Genomic DNA, 22,183 nt, shown 5'->3' with positions numbered 1-22,183 from the left:
TAAAATTATGTTTTCTGAGATGCTGTACGCGTGTTGATATTGATAGATTGTTGTGTGTGATTTGGTTATCTAAATATCAACAAACAGTAGGTACCTAATCCGTAATCCTATAGATTGATTGAAATCCAATTTCACATAAATTTAATTAAGTAATAATGAAAGAATTTCTAATATAGTCTAACTATCATTAATGGGCAACAGAAAATTGTATTTTGTAAAAATAGAATGTTAAGAATTACATATAAAACCATTACGAATTTCTGCCGGAGTTCCCGAGCAGCTGTTGCTCTCAAACCTCTCATAAACAGTTAATTTTATTTACGAATTATAAAGTAAATAAGCTTGTAACATTATTATATTATATTCAATTTTATTTTATTGTCTACATTAGCAATTTTATGAGTGTAATTAGCAATTTCTAAACATAATTAAAATAACAGTTAAATGTGTGTCAGTAAAGCACACAATAAATATAAGATAAAATAAATAAATTACAATAAACCTTCCGAATTGACGCAAGATGTATCTTGCATACATTTCATATTTGTAATATTATATGCTCTTATTTCGTTTCAATTTTCTTCTTAGAACGAGATATAGCTTCCCAATACCAGAAAGAGCAAGGAAGGCCTAGCCCAGAGACATTATGACGAATAATTTAAATTAAAATTCAATGAGATAACACTGGACCAGCAATGCTCAAAGTAACACATGAATGTAACTTCAAACCTTCTGTTAATTTCCGAGTCCAGTAAGCGGCATAAATATTTATAAAAGTTGTTTATAAATTGCGTTTCATTATGAGCTGGCCGAGTTATTCAAATGAATGCGCCCTACACGACAATCCACTTCTGCGTAACTTCTAAAATGTGCTCGAATTTGGCAAAAATTCTAAATCGTCATTATATCAGAGTGTTAATGTCGGAGCTACAGCCGGCCGCTGTCGCCTGGCGCCACTCGTATACTTGCTGTCACTTTATTGATATACTTAATGCTTGGCTTCGATTTAAATACACGGTTTGTTCGATGCGTTTTGGTTGGAAAAGATCACTCAACTGATGTTCCTTTGATGTGGGTCAGGGTGACGTACCTATAGTTTTACATTAGTAACTACTAACTAACGTCCATGTCACATAGAGTCAATAGTTTGGTCTTACCTCAATTGTTTATTTTAACATACATATAACATCTTATTTATTTTATCTAGATCCTTAATTTTTTGCTCCTATATAAGTATAAAATATAAATACATAGGTACAATAAGACAGTTCAAATGAATCATTATTCAAATAATACTTAAGTAATTGTATGTATGTAATGTATGTATTATGACTGATGTACGTGTCTTATAGAATAAATAATTTTTTACTTTTACTTTAATTTTAAGACACATACTTAGGTAGAAAGAGTTCGATTTAATAAGTTTTACGGTCAAGTGAGTAAAAAAATCAATAATTGGTAATGGTTATTGATACCTACTCAATAAAATAAAGATGAATGAATGAAAGATATTATATTATATCAACCTATTTACTGTTATCTTAATATCAAGCTAGGTACTTAGGTATAGGTACCTACCTACTCTAAAAATTTTAGATTTTTGTGTGTTATTTAAAAACTAAATTACTTACGTATTCTTTAATATTATATTACTTTATTTTTAAGATATACATTAAATTGCTTAAGATATAATATGGAATGGTATTGTACCAACACGATTAATATAATATAAAAGAAATTAAAAATATGAAAAAATACATTATTAAATTAAGTAAAAGCAAATTACTATATTACCTGGAATGCCACTAATTGCATTGCATAATATTATATTGTATAACACTTTAGATTCTAGATGTTCATGATGATCTTTTAAAAAGTCAGGTGAAATTAATATGTAGGTATACCTATCTATATGTATAATAGAATATTAAAGTAAATTTTACACAAAATCTTAACTATGAAATAAAACTACTAATGAGTATGTTAAACGTACTCAGCTATAACATTCCAGTGCAATGTTAATAGTAGGTATTCAACATTCATTCATTACTCTAACTTTAAAAATGCGCTTGCATTGACATTGTGAGTTCGTCCTACCTATATATCGTTCGCATTTTAATTAAAAACGAATTTTTTAACCAAAACCGAATCTAGTGCGGCAGTGTGTAACGGGCCTAGTGCGATCGGCGCGCGCTTCAGAAGCGCCGCCTCGAAAGCCTTTCCGTGTTCCGCCGACTGCCCCCGCGCCCTCCGCGCCCTGCGCCCGGCGCCCGCGCCCCCGCGCCCTCGCCTTCGCCGCCGCAATTAAATCGATCGTCGAATGAATTCGACCAGCTATGAGACCGGCCACTTACCGACACTTAGCTACAATATGGATTTAATGAACCTATATGATACGCTAGATGTCCGCAGATAGCTGACGTGACGGGCGGAGGCTTTCGCGAGATCGCTTGTCTGATAACGCGATCTCTATCTCTCAACGATTTATTGGACTTTTTCTTATTGAGAACTTGTGAATGATGCAAAGAAAGTTATATTTATATTAAAAATCAATGAATGAACGGTCTCTCGTGTTCCCTGCGACGATACTTATTATAATGTCACTACTCGACCTTAGAATAAGGATTCTTATTCTAAGGTCATTAACGTTGACCTTTACGTGTCCATTTCGTGTCAAAAGTCATTTAAACACGATTTAAGTACCTACTTCGAATTCCCTTTTTGCATTTCACAAACAGTTTATTTTAATTTTTAATGGCCTAACTCTTACATCAACTTTATTATTTAACTTAGATTAATTATTAATGACTCGTTTGAAGTTTGAAATTAACACCACCTATGACGTCAAAATGATTCTATGCTCAGTTGAATCGCATGGTAAGATTTATTTTTTAACTTTAATAATTAATGTTGTTTAATTCACCTAAGAATAAATCAATCTCTATAACATCCAGAGGTGAATACTTCTATTCAGTCGCGTATAAACGTATGATCTAGTTGTGTCATGTACCATAACACACGAACAGAAGTATCACGTATGTAAATTGTGATGTACTAAGTGGCTGGGTGCATAAATCGGTCCGTGTGTGGATGCGGCGGCGGCGCGGCAAAGCGCGGCGAGCGGCGGCGAGGAGGCTAATGTATTCAGATGTTCGGCTAAAAAGCGGCGCTCGCCCAACATCTACTAATTGCGGCCGCCTGAGAGCCTGTCACCGAATTTTTTCCGGCGACATACACCGGGAATGCTTTTATACCGGCGACATCGGACCTCTAATGTGTTAATCCATTCCGTGGATCTTGTTCCCGTGTTATTAATAGCCAACAAACAAAAGCTGCCGTCCCGCTCTCGCTCGCCGTCCGCCGCGCAGGTGTGAGGGGATCGGGTAGACCTCATAATACTAAAATTATTAATGGCTGGTAGCTAGGTTGGAACTAACGACCCGCGGTATCGCCTCAAGTTTTTGTTTGAATTATGTGAAGGGCCGACACTTTCCTGTCTCGGGTCGCATTACAATTTTGACACGTCCGAAGACGTAAATAACCTACAGACGTTCAGATAATGTTATTTTATAGGACACAATGCAGCATTCTTACTGACATTACATAACTCTTTCTGCTTTCATAATACCGGAATGGCCCCTTTCACAGGTTGACTTATGTACCAAATGATTTATGCAGGTTTTAATAATTTGTAAGCAAAGTTTATAGCATCTTATATCTACATTACACTTACCTAATAAAACTTACTTAATTTAGGTATAGAAACGATATCAATACTTTTGTGTAGGTACATCGTAACACCAGAAATGAGAATACCAATTCAGCGTTATACACCTATATCACAATGATATCCTTCCCAGTGAAAGTTCTAAAAGCTCGCAAAACGTATCGGTCTCTAGAGCTCTAATTAATTACCTTCGACACTAAAAAAACAGTGACCCTTGTCGTCTTAAGAGCGGCGGCGCCGGCCGAGGGCGCGGGGCGCAGGGCGCGGGGGCGCGGGGCGCGGGAGAGCAGGGCGCGGGACACTAATGCCGGCGCCACGCGATAACGCCGGCCATGGGAAAGTGTCCCGGACAATATCCGACTTTAATTACCCTAATAATCCGATCAAGCTAATCTCTCGAGCGACGATCGATTTTGGTTTGGGCTCAGGTTCCACGGAGCCCGCGACCAACGGACCTTACGAGATTTTTAGAAAGTTATGAGGAAAATTAATGTTTATGGAAATGATCTCGTTTAAATATCATTAAGAAGCGATTATGCATAAGTCATTTTTTGTAGAGCACAAACAAAGGCATTGAAATTATTCGACTGCAACTCCAAATCTGTAATACCTACTGTAGGTACCTACCTAAAGAGATTATTTCAGTTCTTTCGAAGTTTCGAGCGTAATTACGTACCTACATGTTTATTACACACTACGACGTTGGTAATACGTATGTGTAGACTGAAATTAAAGTGAATTGAAACACTATTTGTTATTATTAAATAAACACATCTTAATTAGGTACTTATACCGTAAACTAAATCCGCGCGTTGAATCAAATTAGATAGATACATATGCAAGAACATGATATCTTACTGAAAGCAGACGTCATAATTTCGTTTGAAACGTGGAATATGAAAATTAATATTGTTTGAAATTAACGTAATTTTTTTTAACATTATTTGAGTGCAAATATGTATACAGTACAATCTATATGAACTTGGTGTGCAATTTACATTAATGAATATAGCTTGCAGACGAGCGCAGGCCGCTAACTGCTAGTAATTATGTAGCAAACGTACAAGCCCTTCAATGTTCTCGATGCGTTTGAATATTCATTCGATTCGCGATTGACAACTAGTTACCGAGACAATCTTGATACTTGATAGTTAACCGCAACTTTGTTGATGCACTCACCTTAATGTGTTTATTAGCGAGCCTAGCCGTGTTGTTTACTGTTGGCGAGTGTCATGAGTGGGGGGACCGTTGCAAAACTGCATAATGAGTGAATTTTTTGATCGCAACATAAATTTAAATATTAATGCATAAGCAATATATAAACAATACTTATTACATTAAAGGAATCGTAAATTTAAATTAATCCTTATAAGTAGCTGGCATTAAAACAGTCGTGTTAGCTGTCGTGATTCATGTGTTTCGTAACTAAATTAATTAAATTAACTCACTTCAAGTTACAGCTACTACATATAACATAATATTATGAACACGGATCTTGCGAATCAAACGCAATCATCAAAATATTTATATTTAGAGAACACATAAATTTTCCACTCCACTCCCAGTTTACAGCTAATTTTCATAATTTAAACAAAAAACAGAGTAAAATTTGATTATAAAGCACATTTTTAATTTAGCGTCGGCCAGTTTGGTATTAATCGTGCTTTTTATGGCGACTCGAGCGACATTTATGAAACTCCGGAGTTGTCGAAGTCCGGCGGGCGGCGGGCGCAGACCGACCCGAATAATTTTATATTTATTGTCTGTACTTATCTGAAAAGCAAATACGTGTTGCCTAAACACACTTACACCTCACTTGGGATTCACAACGTTAAATATAAAATATATGAACAAGTGTTACTTAGGTACCTGATGATTTCTTTAGTTTGTTAAAGCGAAATATTGGTTTAGAGAATTGAAATCAATTAAGACGAAATAATCCGGTCAATCTAAACATTCCGTGATACATTAATTCAATTCAAAATCATTAAAATTGTTTTGCTTCTCTTATAAATTGGTTTAATTTGACCGGATTAAAATAGTATTAGTCAAAGTAATGAGTGCTATTTCATTGTAACAGTTAACCATTTATATATAACTAGCTTTCCGCCCGCGGCTTCGCCCGGGTTTTCAAAGAAAAACCTGTTCCCGTAGGATTTCCGGGATAAAACCTATCCTATGTCCTTTCTCGGGTATCAAAATATCTCTATACCAAATTTCATGCAAATTGGTTCAGTAGTTAAGGCGTGATTGAGTAACAGACAGACAGACTGAGTTACTTTCACATTTATAATATTAGTATGGATGTTATAATATAGAGATATCCATAAATAGAATTTTTTAAAACCTACTGTAAACGAAATTATTTTCTACACTAATATATACAACGAAGAAAGATTTGACTGTGTGATTGTTTGAAATGCAAAGGCTCCGAAACTGACAGATTTGAAAAATTCTTTCACCAGCAGAAATCTTCATTATTATTGAATGACAGAGGCTATTTTATTTTATTTTTATTACGGGTCAACTCAGGGAAAGCGGCCAGATCTTAATAAATTTTCAATAGGAGAAAATGTAGAGTTTCTTAATTACAATAAGAAACTCTACATTTCTCCTACACATATAATATTATGCTATAATAAATGATTTAATGTTTAATTCATTTAATAGAGTACGTAGAGATAGAATGCTTAGTTAGGTATGTATCGAGGGTCTCGTCGTCGTCGACCCTAACTAAATAACTTAAAGCACTGAAAACCACATTTAATTTCTTCGTTGGTTAATTTTATTTAATAAAACCATAATATTATGTATTTCAATGGTTTGATTAAGCTTCATCTAATAGGTACAGTAAAAATTTATCGCCCAAATGAGTTGCTAAGCGTATAACTCGAGAACGGCTCTACCAATTCGACTATTTCTTTAACGTTTTTTGCACAAGAAAGGTGCTTGGAGAGATACAGATTTCATTTATATGGATAGGATAGTTTTCTTAAATTAACATTAATAGATAGGTACAGCTGCTTGTACTGATATTTTACAAGGATATATCAATTGTTGCTGACATAGAGACATCCAATGCGAATATTTTTTATATAGGATTCAAATTCAATGCAAATATCAAGCAATCTAATTAAATGTATAATCAGTGTCGAAAATTATAATTCTATACATTTACATTCCTAGAATATTTTTAATAGATATGTCATAAAAATTTGAAATACGGTAAAGCCTTCCAAATTCAAATTGACACGTATTACCTATACCTAATACGATTTTTACAGTAGGTACCTACCATATTTCGCATTGCATTATTTTACAGAAAATTGGGTTTTTCAAAATGTGGGGTAAACAAGCTTTTAAAATTTATAACAATAAAAATAACGAAATAGACGTAGGTATCTATGTATATATATATTATATGATTTGCTTGATCATATTAACTTAACTGCAGGATACTAGTTTACAGTGTAATGTATGTCGTGTGATTTTTAGTCAAACATCACGAAACTTAGTCCTAAGTTGAGTGTTTCTTGACGACTTTTCACACCGAACACAGCCACAGATAATAAATTTACCTAATACAGTAATAGATACTATAATATGTACTAGTAAGTAGGTACCTACTACAGCCTTTGCAACGCACATCATATTCGCGGAACGGGGACCCGTCGCTCTCCGTCGACTTTATCATAACTCTTAAGAGCTCGAATATTTACAATTATTATACATACAAGTTACTTTTTTACTTGTTAGTGTCGAAGTCCATTGTTACCATAACGCGTGTCTAAAATTTTGAATTATTCATAGAATAAAGTATTGTTTTTTATTCAACGGTCAATTTATTAGTTTTAATTGTTAGTTTGATTCAATTTCATAGCTTGAGAATAGGAGTTTACCAAATTATCAAATAGGATACAAAATTCTAACAATCGTGTTAACTACAGTCTATAGGTATCTATTGCTTATTTTCTGTTAAAATGTAGAGCTGGTACAATCATTTTGTGTTAACCATAAATAGGTAGATACCTACTAAGTAGGTAAGGCAAGTAATTACCAAGTTTATTGTGTGTTCTCTGCTGCGAAGGTAGGTATTAAAAATTTTTGACAAATATTATACTGTGTTACTACTTAGTACCTAGGTACATATTTCTAATGCATGCTTTGCAGCCTGCAGGGCAGTTGAATTTTTTCAGATACCTATTAGGTACCTACCTAAGTTGCTAAATATAAAAAAAATAGTAGATAATATGCGGACTTAGGTATGTTAGGTAATCATCGTGCAAAAAAGGGATTTCTTAATAAAATCTTCTTTGGAGTTTCTTATGACACAGGGGAAAAATTCATCATTTTATAAACATGTTTTATTGAAAGTCCACATTTTTAGGAAATTGATATTCTTTTTAATAACGTAAGTACAAGATAAGCTTTCCCTCACGTCAAGGGCTGCTCGCTCTGAGCTTTAAAAAGTTTCCAAATTGATTCGCGTCATTACCGCATACGTTCAATGATTGTCGTGGATTGCCGAACTCGGCCACTGTCAGTACCTAATCGCGGATAGCTCGCCAATTTGCAGCATGTGTAATTGTGATTCAATTTAATTTGTTAAAATAAAACGTGCGATAACACGTAATGAAATGAGGCACGGCTTCATTGCGTAACTCGATGGGGACATTTCGATATGATTGAATGTCGTGTATTACAAAACAGTAGAGGCGGTCGCGCGGCCATTGGAGGCGGGCGGGCGCGGGCGGGTGAGGGGGGGCGTGGGGCGGGGGAGGGGCGGGGCGCGCTCACGACAATATCGTTTTATTTTTTGTGGCCGCCAGCCGTATTATTATTCAGTTTATTGTGTACCTACTGCAATATACTCGGAACCTGAAAGCAAGGACGTAATCTCGCGTACGACACTAAAGATGTTGATTTATGAACTTCGTAATTACGAGCCTGCTCGGCTGCGGGGATTTTATTATAACTGAAACAATGTTTGATCTTTTTTAAAACAATGTTGACAACGATTTAAAAACGTTAAAAACATGAAGTTAGAAAGACTATCGATCGAGATGTAAGAGCTAAGTATGTAATCTTATAGGTCAGCATTGACTCTACCTACGTAGTAGGTACGTAGCTATACCTAGATAGAGCCAATGCTTATGAGAACTTAAGTAGATAGGAGAGACTAAGATTAAGAACCTAGACCAAACAGCCGATGTGACATAGCTGCATAGGTATAATTTTTAAAGAGCTGATTAAAATAAAATCAATGGGCAAAACAAGTTTAATAAATTGCTATTAATAATCAAAAGGTACATAAAATTCCCCATTACTTTTATAAAAATACTGCCTATAGAATATAAAAATCCGCTATATCAATAAACTTCTCTAGATATACCTACCTGCCTTAATATTTAAATAATAAATAAATAATTTGAACTAAATACATAATATATTTTTACAAATATTTCAACAGATAATTAATATGTTCTATAATTAAATATTTAATGTCATTTAATCCATTGCTTATATTTGCTAATAAATAACCAAAAGGATATTTCGTTTCCGCGGTAGCCATGGAAGTGCTTTTAAATTTTCTTTACGGAAGAAGCAAAACTCAAAAGCGTCTAAAAGTAGGTAAGGATACAGTCAAATTCAAAATCCATGATTTTTATACTGAATCATGTAAATCAAAATTTTGCCATTAGATATCTTCTTCTTATATATAAAAATGAATCGCAAAATGTGTTGGTAAGCGCATAACTCGAGAACGGCTGAACCGATTTCGATAATTATTTTTTTATTATATTCCTTGGAGTACGAGGATGGTTTTTATGTAGAGAAAACGTAAATATGTACCACGGGCGAAGCCGGGGCGGACCGCTAGTCTATAATAGATATACCTACCTACCTACTTAGCTACGTAGAGCATGCGATGCGAATAAAATTAAAATTAACTACTAGGTTTTAATTGCAAACGATGTAATAATTCGTACAATTTTACGAGTCCCACACAAGAGCAACGACCAGACACGATAAATATAATCGGCCAATGCAATATCAGCATACATGTGGAGTTACGTTTGAACCGCATTAAGTTTTGCATTTCCTCCAAATTGACTGACGATAGTTTATAAGATTGTATTGTTAATGCGATAACATCGGATAACAAGCCATTAGCGGATAAAGATGCTATAAAAGTGTACTACTTAAGTACTCAAATAACTACACGGTGGCTGCGCCGACGGACAAAAAATGCCTTTTATGGATTTTCAGTCTAAATACTAATTGGGGTGGCATACATTGCTCTTTTACGATATTTCTTTCTATGTATGATGCGAAATAATCGCACAATGTAATCGCAACGAAGGTTAATTATATTTTTATCAAATGTTAAACTCTAATTAGTCTATCACTTATCTATACACTGCTAGTTTGTATTACATTGTCGCTGGGAGACTGGTTAAAATACCGCAATGTACGATCAACAAGTGTACACAACGCTAATTTCGTTTTAATGATTACTTTATGAGTTTATGACGCGTCGTCAAATTGATTTATGGCCTTTTTACGAGTAAATTATTCTCGGTTTATGGCAACCGTACATCAAGTGAATTATTTTATTTACTCCGGAGCAAATTATGAACGTTTTTGAGGATTACACACGACTTTATTGCATGTCAGTCATTATTGCAAATTACTCACAAATAAATTGCTTGCATTTAACATATAATAGGTACCTAGGTACCTACTACCTATATATATATATTTAAAGTTCAGAGTTCTCATACATTATGTACTTATACTGTCAATGGGAAATAGAAGAAATATAAATTTAGTCATATTTTTATATTGTTTTTAGAAAGGAAGCTGGTAAAGAAAAAGTAAAAAAAGACGTGTGGTAAAGCTATTGCATAGCATGCCTTCAAGCCACACCTCCGAGCCAGTCGGAGTGGGGAGCGTGAGGTTTTTCCGTTACGGAATTTTTCGATTCGGTCCCACCGCTCAAGGCCCACGATAGAAGCTATGCAATAGCTTAAAAATAATCTTTGCATTTTTCAATTCAAGTTGTAAAGCTTTGTTTTAAGAACCTGGTTATTAATGTTCAATGTTCAATGCACGATAGAATATCAGGCATTTATCACCAGCTGGTCATTTTGCGCTCTATTTTCTGGAAATTTAACATTTGTACATAAAGTTGTTTGTAAGTACCTAGGTACTCTAAAGGAATTAGTATTTGCTACTTTTCTAGCAATCAAAACGTATATTGTTTTGTAATCTGTGTAAATAGTAGAACTATTTTTACAATTCAAACTGAAAATATCTGCTACATTCTACAAATAAATGTCTACCAATATATCATGATCACCATCAATTTTCACCTTCCAAATGCGCCCGCAGTAACGTCAATTACTTTGCCATTGACTTTAACAGTTACCTCCGCCCCTATCGATGATTAGTGATTACAATGGCTATATATCAGTGAGGGACTGCCGCCCTCACCCCCGCACTCCGCGCCCCTCGGCCCTCCCCCGCAATCGCCGTAGATCTGCGCACGAGCACGGAGAACGTGACGTCACACGCTATAGATACACTGATAAGATCACATAATATCAGGGTATTAACTATTAAGCAAACTCATCTATATTGCTTTTCGGCTTAAGAATCGTAGGTATACATGTTTGAATATAGGTAATCCGTCAATAAGACACACTTGTGCGCCATCATATTATTGTTGTAAGGTTATTTTATGATCGATTTCATTACAGTGCGACACAAAAGAGATGAAAATAAATGAGGGCGCCACCGTCGCTCATATAGCAACACTGATACTGCGACGCAAGCGATCTTGATACTATAGAATAAAAATCCAAAAATGTATATAATATAATCTAAAATAAATACCGCGATTTAAACCGTTATAATTGTTTCAGTGTAGCAATAGTGTAATTTAAGACAAAAATACATTAGTATTTTAATTGACCTACCTAGGTCAAATTTTACTTAAATGTATTTGGTATTAGTTATTTTATAAAAATCGGTCAAGTGTTTAGACTGCAGAGGCGCACATAGAATCAAACATACAAACAAACAAGCATACATGCAGCTCAAACACATTACCCTCTTTCTGGGTCCGTCGGGTAGAAAAAAACAAGGCGATTTGAAAACCACATATTTTTATTTTTTTTGTAGATAAATTTTGTACATTAATATAATTCATCAAAATCTAAATATTCTACTCCTTCAAAGGACTGATCATCACTCTGTTTCGAAGTACTGGCAAGAGGGTACGGGGCATCTTCAGTATCTGTAAATATGATACAGTAAATATGATTTTTTTTCTTATGGTTTGATTGATTAATAGATAGATAGCTGTATGAAAACAGATATCACTATACTATGTAGTAAAATCTAAACTAGGTACTTTATTTGAGGCTGGTTGGATTGGATATAACTTCTTGACTCAAATTGTGCTGGTCGCACTATAAAAACTAGTTTTTGTTTACATACAAATAACCTCAAATTAATTTGCGAAAACGTAATAATCGCCATACATACATACATTAAACACTCGTTACTAATGGAATATTCTATTTTACGTAGTACTGAGCAAAAATAAATGGAATCTCACCGGTATATTCTGCTGTACAAACGTACAGCAGAATATACGTAACGTAAACGTTTTCCAAATCAGTCAATAAATTTCCAGCTTGAAATTCGGACAAACACCGAATAAAAACTTTATACACCACATCACGGACACCGCTACGTTTAACCTTTTTCATGATGTCTCCTTTTTATTTAAATTTCTTGTTCTAAATAACAATTTTATCTCAATAATTCTCCACTTCACGAAAAAAACAACAAATTTTTCTTCAACTTGACAGCTACATTGCCAATTCAGGGTTGCCAGGTAATGAAAAACGAATTAGTTCCAAAATAATTAATTTCATCTCTTTTATGTCGTACTATACAAATGCTGATCAAAATCAAATGTTTTTACTGCTACAATTATCCAATTACCTATAGATACTATACCTACCCACAAAATCATCTTTAATCATTTGTATCCGTGTTGATTGAAACTTCATCAATACCAAAAAACTAAAGAAGCCAAAGATCTCCAATACATCGCAAGCAACATAACGGTACTTAGCTCTTAAGATTCCCACAGTCCCGAGGTCCGGGGCCGGGGACACTTGAGGCATGTGCGCTACAGGTGCCGCCGCTTCAAGTGCATCAAGTGACATGGCCCTGCACTTTACTGATCCACCATGTGACACGAGCAAAATATTATACCAATTAATACAGAAAAACTGTAGAAATGAGACACTGTTCCTACTTAAAAACATAATAAAGAAGGAGTTATAAATGCCAGTCCTCCTTAGGTACTGCTTACAATAGCGATAGGTACCTATGTCTTGATTTAAAAAGTATAGTTAGTTTGGTTTCATAAATTCTGCGCATTACACACAAAAGGAAATGTAGTGTTATCAAATAAGTATTAGAAATTACTTCATATAAATTCGTCGGAATAATTTGCTTTTGTAAAAATATACACACAAATGTTTTATCTTTCAGCCCCGAGGTAAGCCTTGTGTGAACTCGTAAATTTTATTGCACATTCAAAAATAAGGTTATCACCATTGCTGATAGCACTCGAATTTGTTAACCAAACATTTTCACTTAATTAACAAACGAGTAATTGTAATTTTTAGGCCAATGTCAGACTATTTTAGGCAACAGAAAGCACTTAGAGCGGTATCTGGCGATCAAGTGCAGACCCTCCGGAAATATTGCGTCTTTGAAGCTAAATCTGATATGTTGCTGCCAAGTAACAAATGTATAAAACCATAATATAGTACATTAATAATATATTGTATAAATGTGAAATGTGAAACATGATAAATGATTACCTATAAATAAATAAATAAAATCATCTTTATTTGGTTCTCACAACATTAAAAGGTTACAAAACTCAATTAATATACTACACAAAGAGAGGATAACGTTGTGAGAAACTGCAGGTGCCTGAAATAGACTAAATAGAAGTCTGAGGTACAGGTCACCAACTCACCAGCCGCCCCCCCCCCCCCCCTCGCGGATATCATACAAAGTAGGTTAATTAAAGTTTACGTAGGTACCTAAATAATGCATAAAAGTATACCTACAAAATTTACCAGAAGGCAATTTTACTGTAAGAAAATAATAATCACTACATAGTATAAAACAAAGTCGCTTTCCCTGTCCCTATGTCCCTATGTCCCTATGTCCCTTTGTACGCTTAAATCTTTGAAACTACGCAACGGATTTTGATGCGGTTTTTTTTAATAGATAGAGTGATTCAAGAGGAAGGTTTATATGTATAATAAGATCCATTAAGTAGTGGAGAAGTACTGTTATTTTTGAGGTTTCTAATGTGATGTCGTAAAAAATTACATTTATTCCGCTTACATTTCAAACGCAGGCTGAACCCTACGAGTTTTATCAAAATAATGTACTAAGTATTATACACATTGAAAAGGTCTACAGAAAAGTCCGCGATGGTATATGTCTATCTCTTATGGATAACCCACAATAACTTTTTTTTGTCATTTACTTTTTACGACAAATAATGGCTAATTTTCGAAGCGATTTTAACCAATACAGCATTAATCCTTAACCAATTAAATACCATGGATACATTGTTCATTTAATATAGATCTATATGGCCCTTTACACCGTATGATTTAAGTGAATATTTTCGAAGATATTACAGATATAAAAATTGCAGGACGTAGCGTTTGCGGCCGCCCGGCTATGTATTTTATACCCGTGCGATGCCGGAGGCCGGAGCGGGCCGCTATATTTTTATACCTATACAACGTTCATAATTTTTCTGTAGTGTATTTAGTATCAGCATTGCACCCGTGCGAAGCCGGGGCGGGTCGCTAGTATATAATACAAGAAAGAATAACTTATTTTAAATTCCTACCAAATCTTATAGATATGAATGTGTCTGTATGTATGTGTCCTATAACTTAGAAAGCAATATTTTTTTAAGATTCAGCATGATCAACAAGATTTTTATCTTTTATGTAACTTCATACAGCAAGAAAAGTGAGTCTTTCATCAAAATTTTCACCATTACCGAAATAATACCTATCCTATCTATATCCACTCGCAGGATGAGGATCTTCTATTATAATAGTTCTGTATAATGTGTTCGTTTTTTCTTGCATAGAGATTTAAAATAATACGCAATTGTTAGTTTTATTGAAACCAAATTTTTTGCTTACATTTTTTGTGTAGCTTGTTAATTTAAAAGCAATTACATAACCCAAGTGTATACTCAGTCAAAATTGTGCAAATAAAAGTTGAAAGGTGTTGTGACGCTGATCCACCAGACCTTAAAGCAACGGCTCCTGCACTTGCACTTTCAATGAAAACTAAAATTGTAATAATATTTTTACATTTTTTGCGTTGCAATAATATGAGAAAGTTTAAACGAAACTGTATAGACACTTATAAAAATGATTGTATTTAAAATGAGCTATTTTAAGTTAGGTACATATTTATGTAGAGCAACTCTGCGCATAGAGAGAGCATTGCATTATGAATAACCAAAATTACAATTGCCCTTGACCGCCTTCTTATATTACAATAGGTACCTGCTTCTTCAAGAGAACACAAGTGTTTTGAAATTAGAATATTATGTAGGTCTCGATAAAAAATCTTTTTTTAGAAGAGTTTTCGTAACACAACCGTAAACACAAGTGAAAAGATTAATTAAATCGCTTGATTTTATATGTATGTCAATACTTAATGAGTGAAATTTTAACGTGATTTTATTACTTTTCTATGAAAAATATCACAGTAGTTCAAGTGTGAAATTTTTCATGGAATGGTTATAAATATAACATAGCCGTGTGAAGTCACAAATTGTCTATACATATTTTGATCCATTACCTATTGATACATGGTAAAACTATGTTACGACGATTCAAAAGTGCTTCTAAAAGCCTTATTAAATTAATAAAAGTCCGATTTTTTAGTTTAATGTCAATTAAGGATTCCTGACTTTCATTATGAAAAAAAACATAAGTAATTAGATATAGCTACCAATGGTTTAAATGTATCGATTTAAAAATTGACAATGTAGCACTTTAGATATTCCTATATTCGAATTCTGCGTATCGATTCAGTACTTATGAATAGAACGCATGAATGCTGGAATAAGGTTAAGTTGTAAGCTGACCTACGGCAACGCGGCACTTGAGCGCGGCGCCGGCGCACTCAGCCGGGAGACGGGGCGCTGGCGAGCGGCGAGCGGCGGCCGATCAATCGCTGCAGACGCATTAGCCAGCTAGCTACATCTGTCTTTTGTTCAGCTAGCGGTTGAGCGATCGAGCTCCGACTCATCCGAGTCATGACGAATTATTCTGGTTTTATTTTTACTATTTGATGGGTTATAAACTTATAAACTACATGGCTTGTTGATAATTTGAGAATTTCAGTTTTTAGTTCACATAGAGTAATATTTATAGTGGCACGTATATTTTTTGTAAGAAATTAAGACATCAGCAAAAATAAAGGTTGTAAATAAATAAAACAATAAGACAAAGACAACATTAGACTTGTCTATACGATCTCTAGAAAATGTAGAATTTCACAAGATTTTAAATGTAGAGTTTCAAACGAGTTCACTCTTACATTTTATAAATATGTAAGGATTTTGATAAAACTGGTGATAGTAAAAGGTGCATCACATGTAAAAAAATAATTTATATATTTTAACGATCACCTTTCTACTAAAGTCATCAGAGTGAGCAGTAAAACCAACCACCGAATGATTTCCATAGCCGTTTCGAATTAGCATGCTTGTGGAACTATCTCTTAAATTGTGGTTTGTAACGGGACACAATGGCGTCGTAAAGCAGAGAACGCACAATAATTTGTGTATGATCGTAAACATGGCGGCCGCGCTAATGCAGTGCATAAATCCAGACTAGCTCAGACACCACACCTACATAGTGGCCTGTAGGTGCCTGTAGCCCGTCCGTACGTTCGCACAGCGCACACGGCACTGCTACATTATACCAATTTTATACGGTTTATTTGGCAGAGATAGCGCGCGATCGCTTCATATTTTAGTAATATATTAGCAACGTTACTAGATTCTGTTCGATACTGCAATATTACAATGTCGATATGACGGGGCTCTATTATTTACTCATTTGAGGTACAATTTGTTTCATTTGTGTACCGAAGTAAAAACCTATATAATATAGAAAGGTCCTGTATGTTTCACGAATGTTATTCAATACCTAATTTGGAGTAGGACCTAATTTGTAGATATATCTGTGCTCTATACAACTTGTCCTATATTACCGAAAACTTTTCTAATGGAAAAGCTATGTTATATGACTCCTGTTCTTCCTTATATGATTAACATTAATTGACATCTATTAGTTATAATTTCCGACTTTCTGTTATTAGTTGAAAATAATCTGTTCATATACCGCTACACATCCTCGCTCCCATATCTTATCACACAAATAATATATCGTCTAATAGAATCTGAAAAAGTAAGTATCAGCTAATGAAGCATATGGCCCGCGCCCACTAGGCGCCTCGCTGCGATAAATCCGTATCACGTGAAGCTGTTGACACGTCGACGGGTGACGTCCAGTGCCGCGCCGGGTACGTGCGACCCCCGGGAATGCGGCCGTGACGTCAGGTGTCCTGATTTATGATTATTGGCACGGGGTGTCTGCTGCCGTGCGCTATGTTTAGCGGGTTGCGTAATGGAGCCGGCATGAATGCAGCATTGAGTTATGAGATGTAATCGAGCTTCTTTATGCTATTCTTGTCGCCAGATTGGTGCTAATTATACCTACACTTAAAACTGTATTTGGCGACTCCGTTGATGCGTTGGCTCGCTCTATGGCGCCAAATCCCAGTGGACAGTTAAAATTGCATAAACCGCATAGAAAACATAGTAGTACGATTAACTTTGTATTTTGTAGTATGTGGAAGTTCATAATATGTTTATTTTTATTACTTAGATTACTTTTATCAGTCGTTAACATCAAACAATTTTTTATTTAGTTTTGAACTCGATGGCTTTGCGACTTGCGCGACATGAAGGAAAAAATAATACGTAGGATTGACAAAAAATCACCTACTTGACAAAAATAGATTTTAGCAAATGTGCAAATACTTGTATAGGTGTGAGAAACGTCAGTAAGGCACCGAGTCAGCTGCGTTGCAGCGCGAGCTCGCTTATCGCACCGCAACGTGAGCGTTTTTTGCGCTCGTAAAGCGACGTTTTAGCGACTGCGCTAATAGCAACTAATTCCGTCTACGCCACATGCTGTGCACTGACAGTTTGGCAAAAAACTATACGCCCTTTAGAAACTTAAAAAGCAATAAAAAAGAAATAAAAGCGTCTTTCTCAATTCTGGTTATTCGAGAGAAAATATTTTGTTGCGTTTTACATTCTTCTATTTTACTTTAAACACTGTACATATTAAAATTATATATTTAATATTATTATTTACCTACATTTAAAAGGTCGTCTAAATGACATTTGTTTTTTGTGCAACATCTTTGAACCGATTCGACTTCCAAGCCCCGACATGACAAAAAGATCATTGGAAGTTAATTAGTACCGCAATAAAGTAACCCTTTGCATTCTTGTTCTATTTTGGTACATAAAAAGGTACCTAATGGGTATATTTGTCGAGTAATGATGTAACAGGATGATGACGGATGCGCTGGAAAGCTTAGCGGACATGTGTCGCCTGTCGGCGTCGCTTGCGGCGTGAGGGCACGTGGGAGAATACTCTCAGATTTATTTATAAAACAATGCATTCGAGACATTCCAAGCTCGTGGACTATGTGTTGTTTTTGCTTTGTTTGAAAAATATATTGTATCATGTATGTAGTTCAGTGTTCGGAATTGAATATGTTATTATTTAAGGGCAGATGATGTCAAAGCTTTTTGAAAGCTACAATAAAGTCTAAATTATTCACTTGAGGTATTTTTTCATAGTTTATGTAATCAAATTACAATATAGATAAAAAGTATATATGTAATTGCAAATATGAGATGAACATTATTTTGATTAACACTTAATGTTGTAAGAAACTGCGTGGTTGTCTCGAAAGCTCGTCTATTGCAGTGAGCTTTTAGTTCCGCAGTGCAGCGCGTGTGGGCTTACGTTTTGACAAAATCTTATCACATCTGGCTTTCTAATGATACACACTCTAATGCATACAGATTGTATTGTGTATTATAACTGTTCTCTATAAATTGTGTTGGAAGAGATTTGCCTTCAATCGTTACATGAAATATTGTTGTTTAAGTATGCAGATTATAAAGTTATATATTAATGGCTCATTGGTGGTCATTTTTTTCGTAAAATAGTTTATATTCTTCATTTGCATTCTTTATTTTTATGAAATTAAGAAACACTTTAAAAATAAACTGCAAATTGTTAATTTTTTTCAAGGCTTATGTTGCGTCTGATGTAACACGTCATCAAGTAATATTATAGTACCTATTTAACTATTAATTAGTAATCACTTGACTGAGTTGTATTTATAGTTACTGATGCCACAGCTGTATTGACTATATTATACTCATGCATACGCTATTAATTGATATATTTTCATTAATCTCGTACTCGTTCAGAAATAAACGTGAGCTATCCGATATGTCTCTATCGGTCAATAATCAATATACGTAATATAAGGTACCTAGGTACCTACTTAGATAATTTCTTCACTTTATCCTCGTTGGCTAATAAACCAATCACTTCATATTCGTACAAAACTTAGTATTTTTTTTAATTATGCTACCATTTGAAATAAACGTAACGTTTCTAAGTTGTAATGTATTTTTTTCCTTTTAGTAATTAATTATAATATTTATTAACACAATTTCTTTCGTATTATACATAACTTAATAATGCATTATCAAGCTAAGTAGGACAAACGATGATTAAATACATGATTTCTAAAGAATCAACAAACGCCCTATTTCGATATACGCTCGCACGTCACTGTTGCGGTCGGGTTCCCGGTAAAAATGTAACGCGTTTGTCAATACCGTGACAACACGAAACACTTGCTGTTTCAATACACTGATATTAGGTAAGTGAGTCACTGTAACGACCAGCTCGACTAACATATCGGATGCTCTTTATTTTTATTAGATATATCGTATTGCGAGTGGTTAAAAGCTATTATCGAGTAATAATTAAACGCGGAGTGAGTATTTCGCTGCGCGTGCCGTATCTGCGGCGCGCTTATCAACTGCGATATGTTGCTATAATCCAATTCTAATTTAATAAGCATCACGCCACTCTATCTCGTTGTTTCAACCTTATCATAATTTGCCTATTGAATTTAATTTAGCATTTAATTTCTGTGGTTAAGCAGATAAATGAAAACGTAGCGAGTTGCGGGCTCTCAGGCGTATCGATACATGTTGATGGGCATTGTTGATCCACATACGATAGCGTAAAAACACAGATCACAGAAACTCTATGCGTAAAAACTTACATAGGAGTTTTCTATTGACAATAAAAAATCTATCGTCTATCGTTTATATTAATTACCAATGCTTATGCCTTCAATCTTACCAAATGTAAACCTGAAAGACAGCATTACATTCCACATCGCAAAACCATTCTAACGGTGAACATTTCCTTGCAGCACGGTCTCCAATGCCCAAGTGAGTGGCAGTAGCGTGTATAGCACACTCAGTCATGTTCGGCGGCGGCAGCGGCGGCTCGTACAGCGGCGACTGCGGCGAGGGCTACGGGCTAGGCTACGTGGGCAACGGCCGCCTGCAGCAGTACGCCGCGCACTTCGCGCCGCACCAGACCTGGCACCACGCGCCGCACCACGACACTTATGGTACGTCTCCCACTGCCCAGACACACCTCCAGGGAGGTTATAACATGATGACCTATAGCAGCTTGAAATAATACCGCTTGACGTAGACATCATGGTAGGGGAGCCAGCACCAACTTAAGCCGACATAACTCAGGGCTCCATCCCCGGGAGACGGAGATATCTACGCAAGATTTCCCCATTATAAAAAAGGGGCATCACGCTCACTGCATCCTCCTTCTACAGCGAATGCAATGTTTCTATAAGTAAATACGAACGATAAGCAAATTAAACTAATTTGGAAGCTATAAAATCCAATGATTTAGAAAAAAATTAGGTGTGTTTGTACTAAATATTTCATAATGGAGAAGGAAAAAAAATAATTAAAAAAATATTCACATCACAGGGTATTAAACTGTGCTATTAAGCGTAAATGGTCTCTATAAACATCTATTAATAAAAGATGTTCTCACATATTTAGATGATAATCATTGTGGAAAAAAACGTTTAAAAATTTTCCCTGAATTAGTGACATTTTGGAAACGTTCAAAATGTCTCTTGATGACGTTGGTCAAAAAACAGGAGTGAATTATTGTTGTAGTGTAAATATATGCTTATTATATGACATATAAATATACATAAGATTGTAATATAGACTTCACACCGAAGCTTCACACATTAACATAATCATGAGCAATGGGAACAGTCGTTTGATTTAAATATAAACTTTACATTTAAAATTATCCTTGCAATTTGCGATAAAACAACAACAATATAATTTAAAAATCATTTTATGGCATTTTTACCGAAGTTTATAAATTGATTAAATAAAAATTTATGTATCGAATATGTAATAAAATCAACACATTTATAGTAAATAGTCTTTAAATCCAATATTTTGGATACATGCTGAGATGTGTCTAAGGGGAGTCTTATCTATAATTCTATAAGTAGTGCGATTGTCGCAATGTCGGTCACTTGCGCACACAAAACCGCAGGGCTGAGTCAGTGTATCTGCACTCATTCCCCGAACGATAAACTTTTCCTTCAGGATAAACTGCTGTTGTGCGATCTGTTTTGATGAATTTTAGTTTCGAGGATAACACGGTTGTGGTGCGTGTTAAGAGCGATTGCGAGATTTTAATGTCGGCTCTTTACTTTTAGTTTTAGCTCTATTTTGATAGAGCAAAATAGAGCAGAGCAGCGAATAATAAAAAATGTTACAAAATGTACCTACCTACCCAATGTTTTAATATTTTTTATAATAATCGACATGCATCAATAATTAGGTAACAAACAAATGTTATACAACACGCATTGCGTAATGACGCGTTACAATGGATTGGGTATAAAATGCAGGAGCGACGATAGTGCCGCACTTATTGATATAATGAGATTGTTAAATTCTGCGCACAAGCCCTTTAACTCGCTCAATCTGTATGAAAAATTAAAAACAAGAAGTAGATTATTTTCGCCTAGATGTGATAATATCCGTGAACGATTGTAACTTGGACCACAATAAAGCTGACAGTGTGAATAAGTGATTGATACGCTCCCGGCCGGTCGGCGGTCAGTTCG

The 22,183-nt window shown here is 35.0% G+C and overlaps 1 protein-coding gene across 3 annotated transcripts in view; it reads left to right on the top strand.

The window, feature by feature from the left end:
• Nucleotides 1–22,183, top strand: part of LOC149490101 (uncharacterized) — a 47,809-nt gene that overhangs the window by 15,405 nt on the left and 10,221 nt on the right. For all 3 annotated transcript variants that reach the window (XM_089714884.1, XM_089714882.1, XM_089714883.1), the window contains one exon: nucleotides 20,426–20,629. In XM_089714884.1, coding sequence (XP_089571010.1) covers nucleotides 20,479–20,629 — 151 coding nt within the window. In that variant the 5' untranslated portion in view covers nucleotides 20,426–20,478. The remainder of the gene's footprint in view (nucleotides 1–20,425; nucleotides 20,630–22,183) is intronic.

Source organism: Colias philodice, chromosome 3 (assembly GCF_061535455.1).
Source record: "Colias philodice isolate Cphi_HAF_F1 chromosome 3, ilColPhil1 Martin Lab GWU primary, whole genome shotgun sequence".
Taxonomy (NCBI): Eukaryota; Metazoa; Arthropoda; class Insecta; order Lepidoptera; family Pieridae; genus Colias; species Colias philodice.
This window is presented reverse-complemented; position numbering and strand designations above follow the sequence as displayed.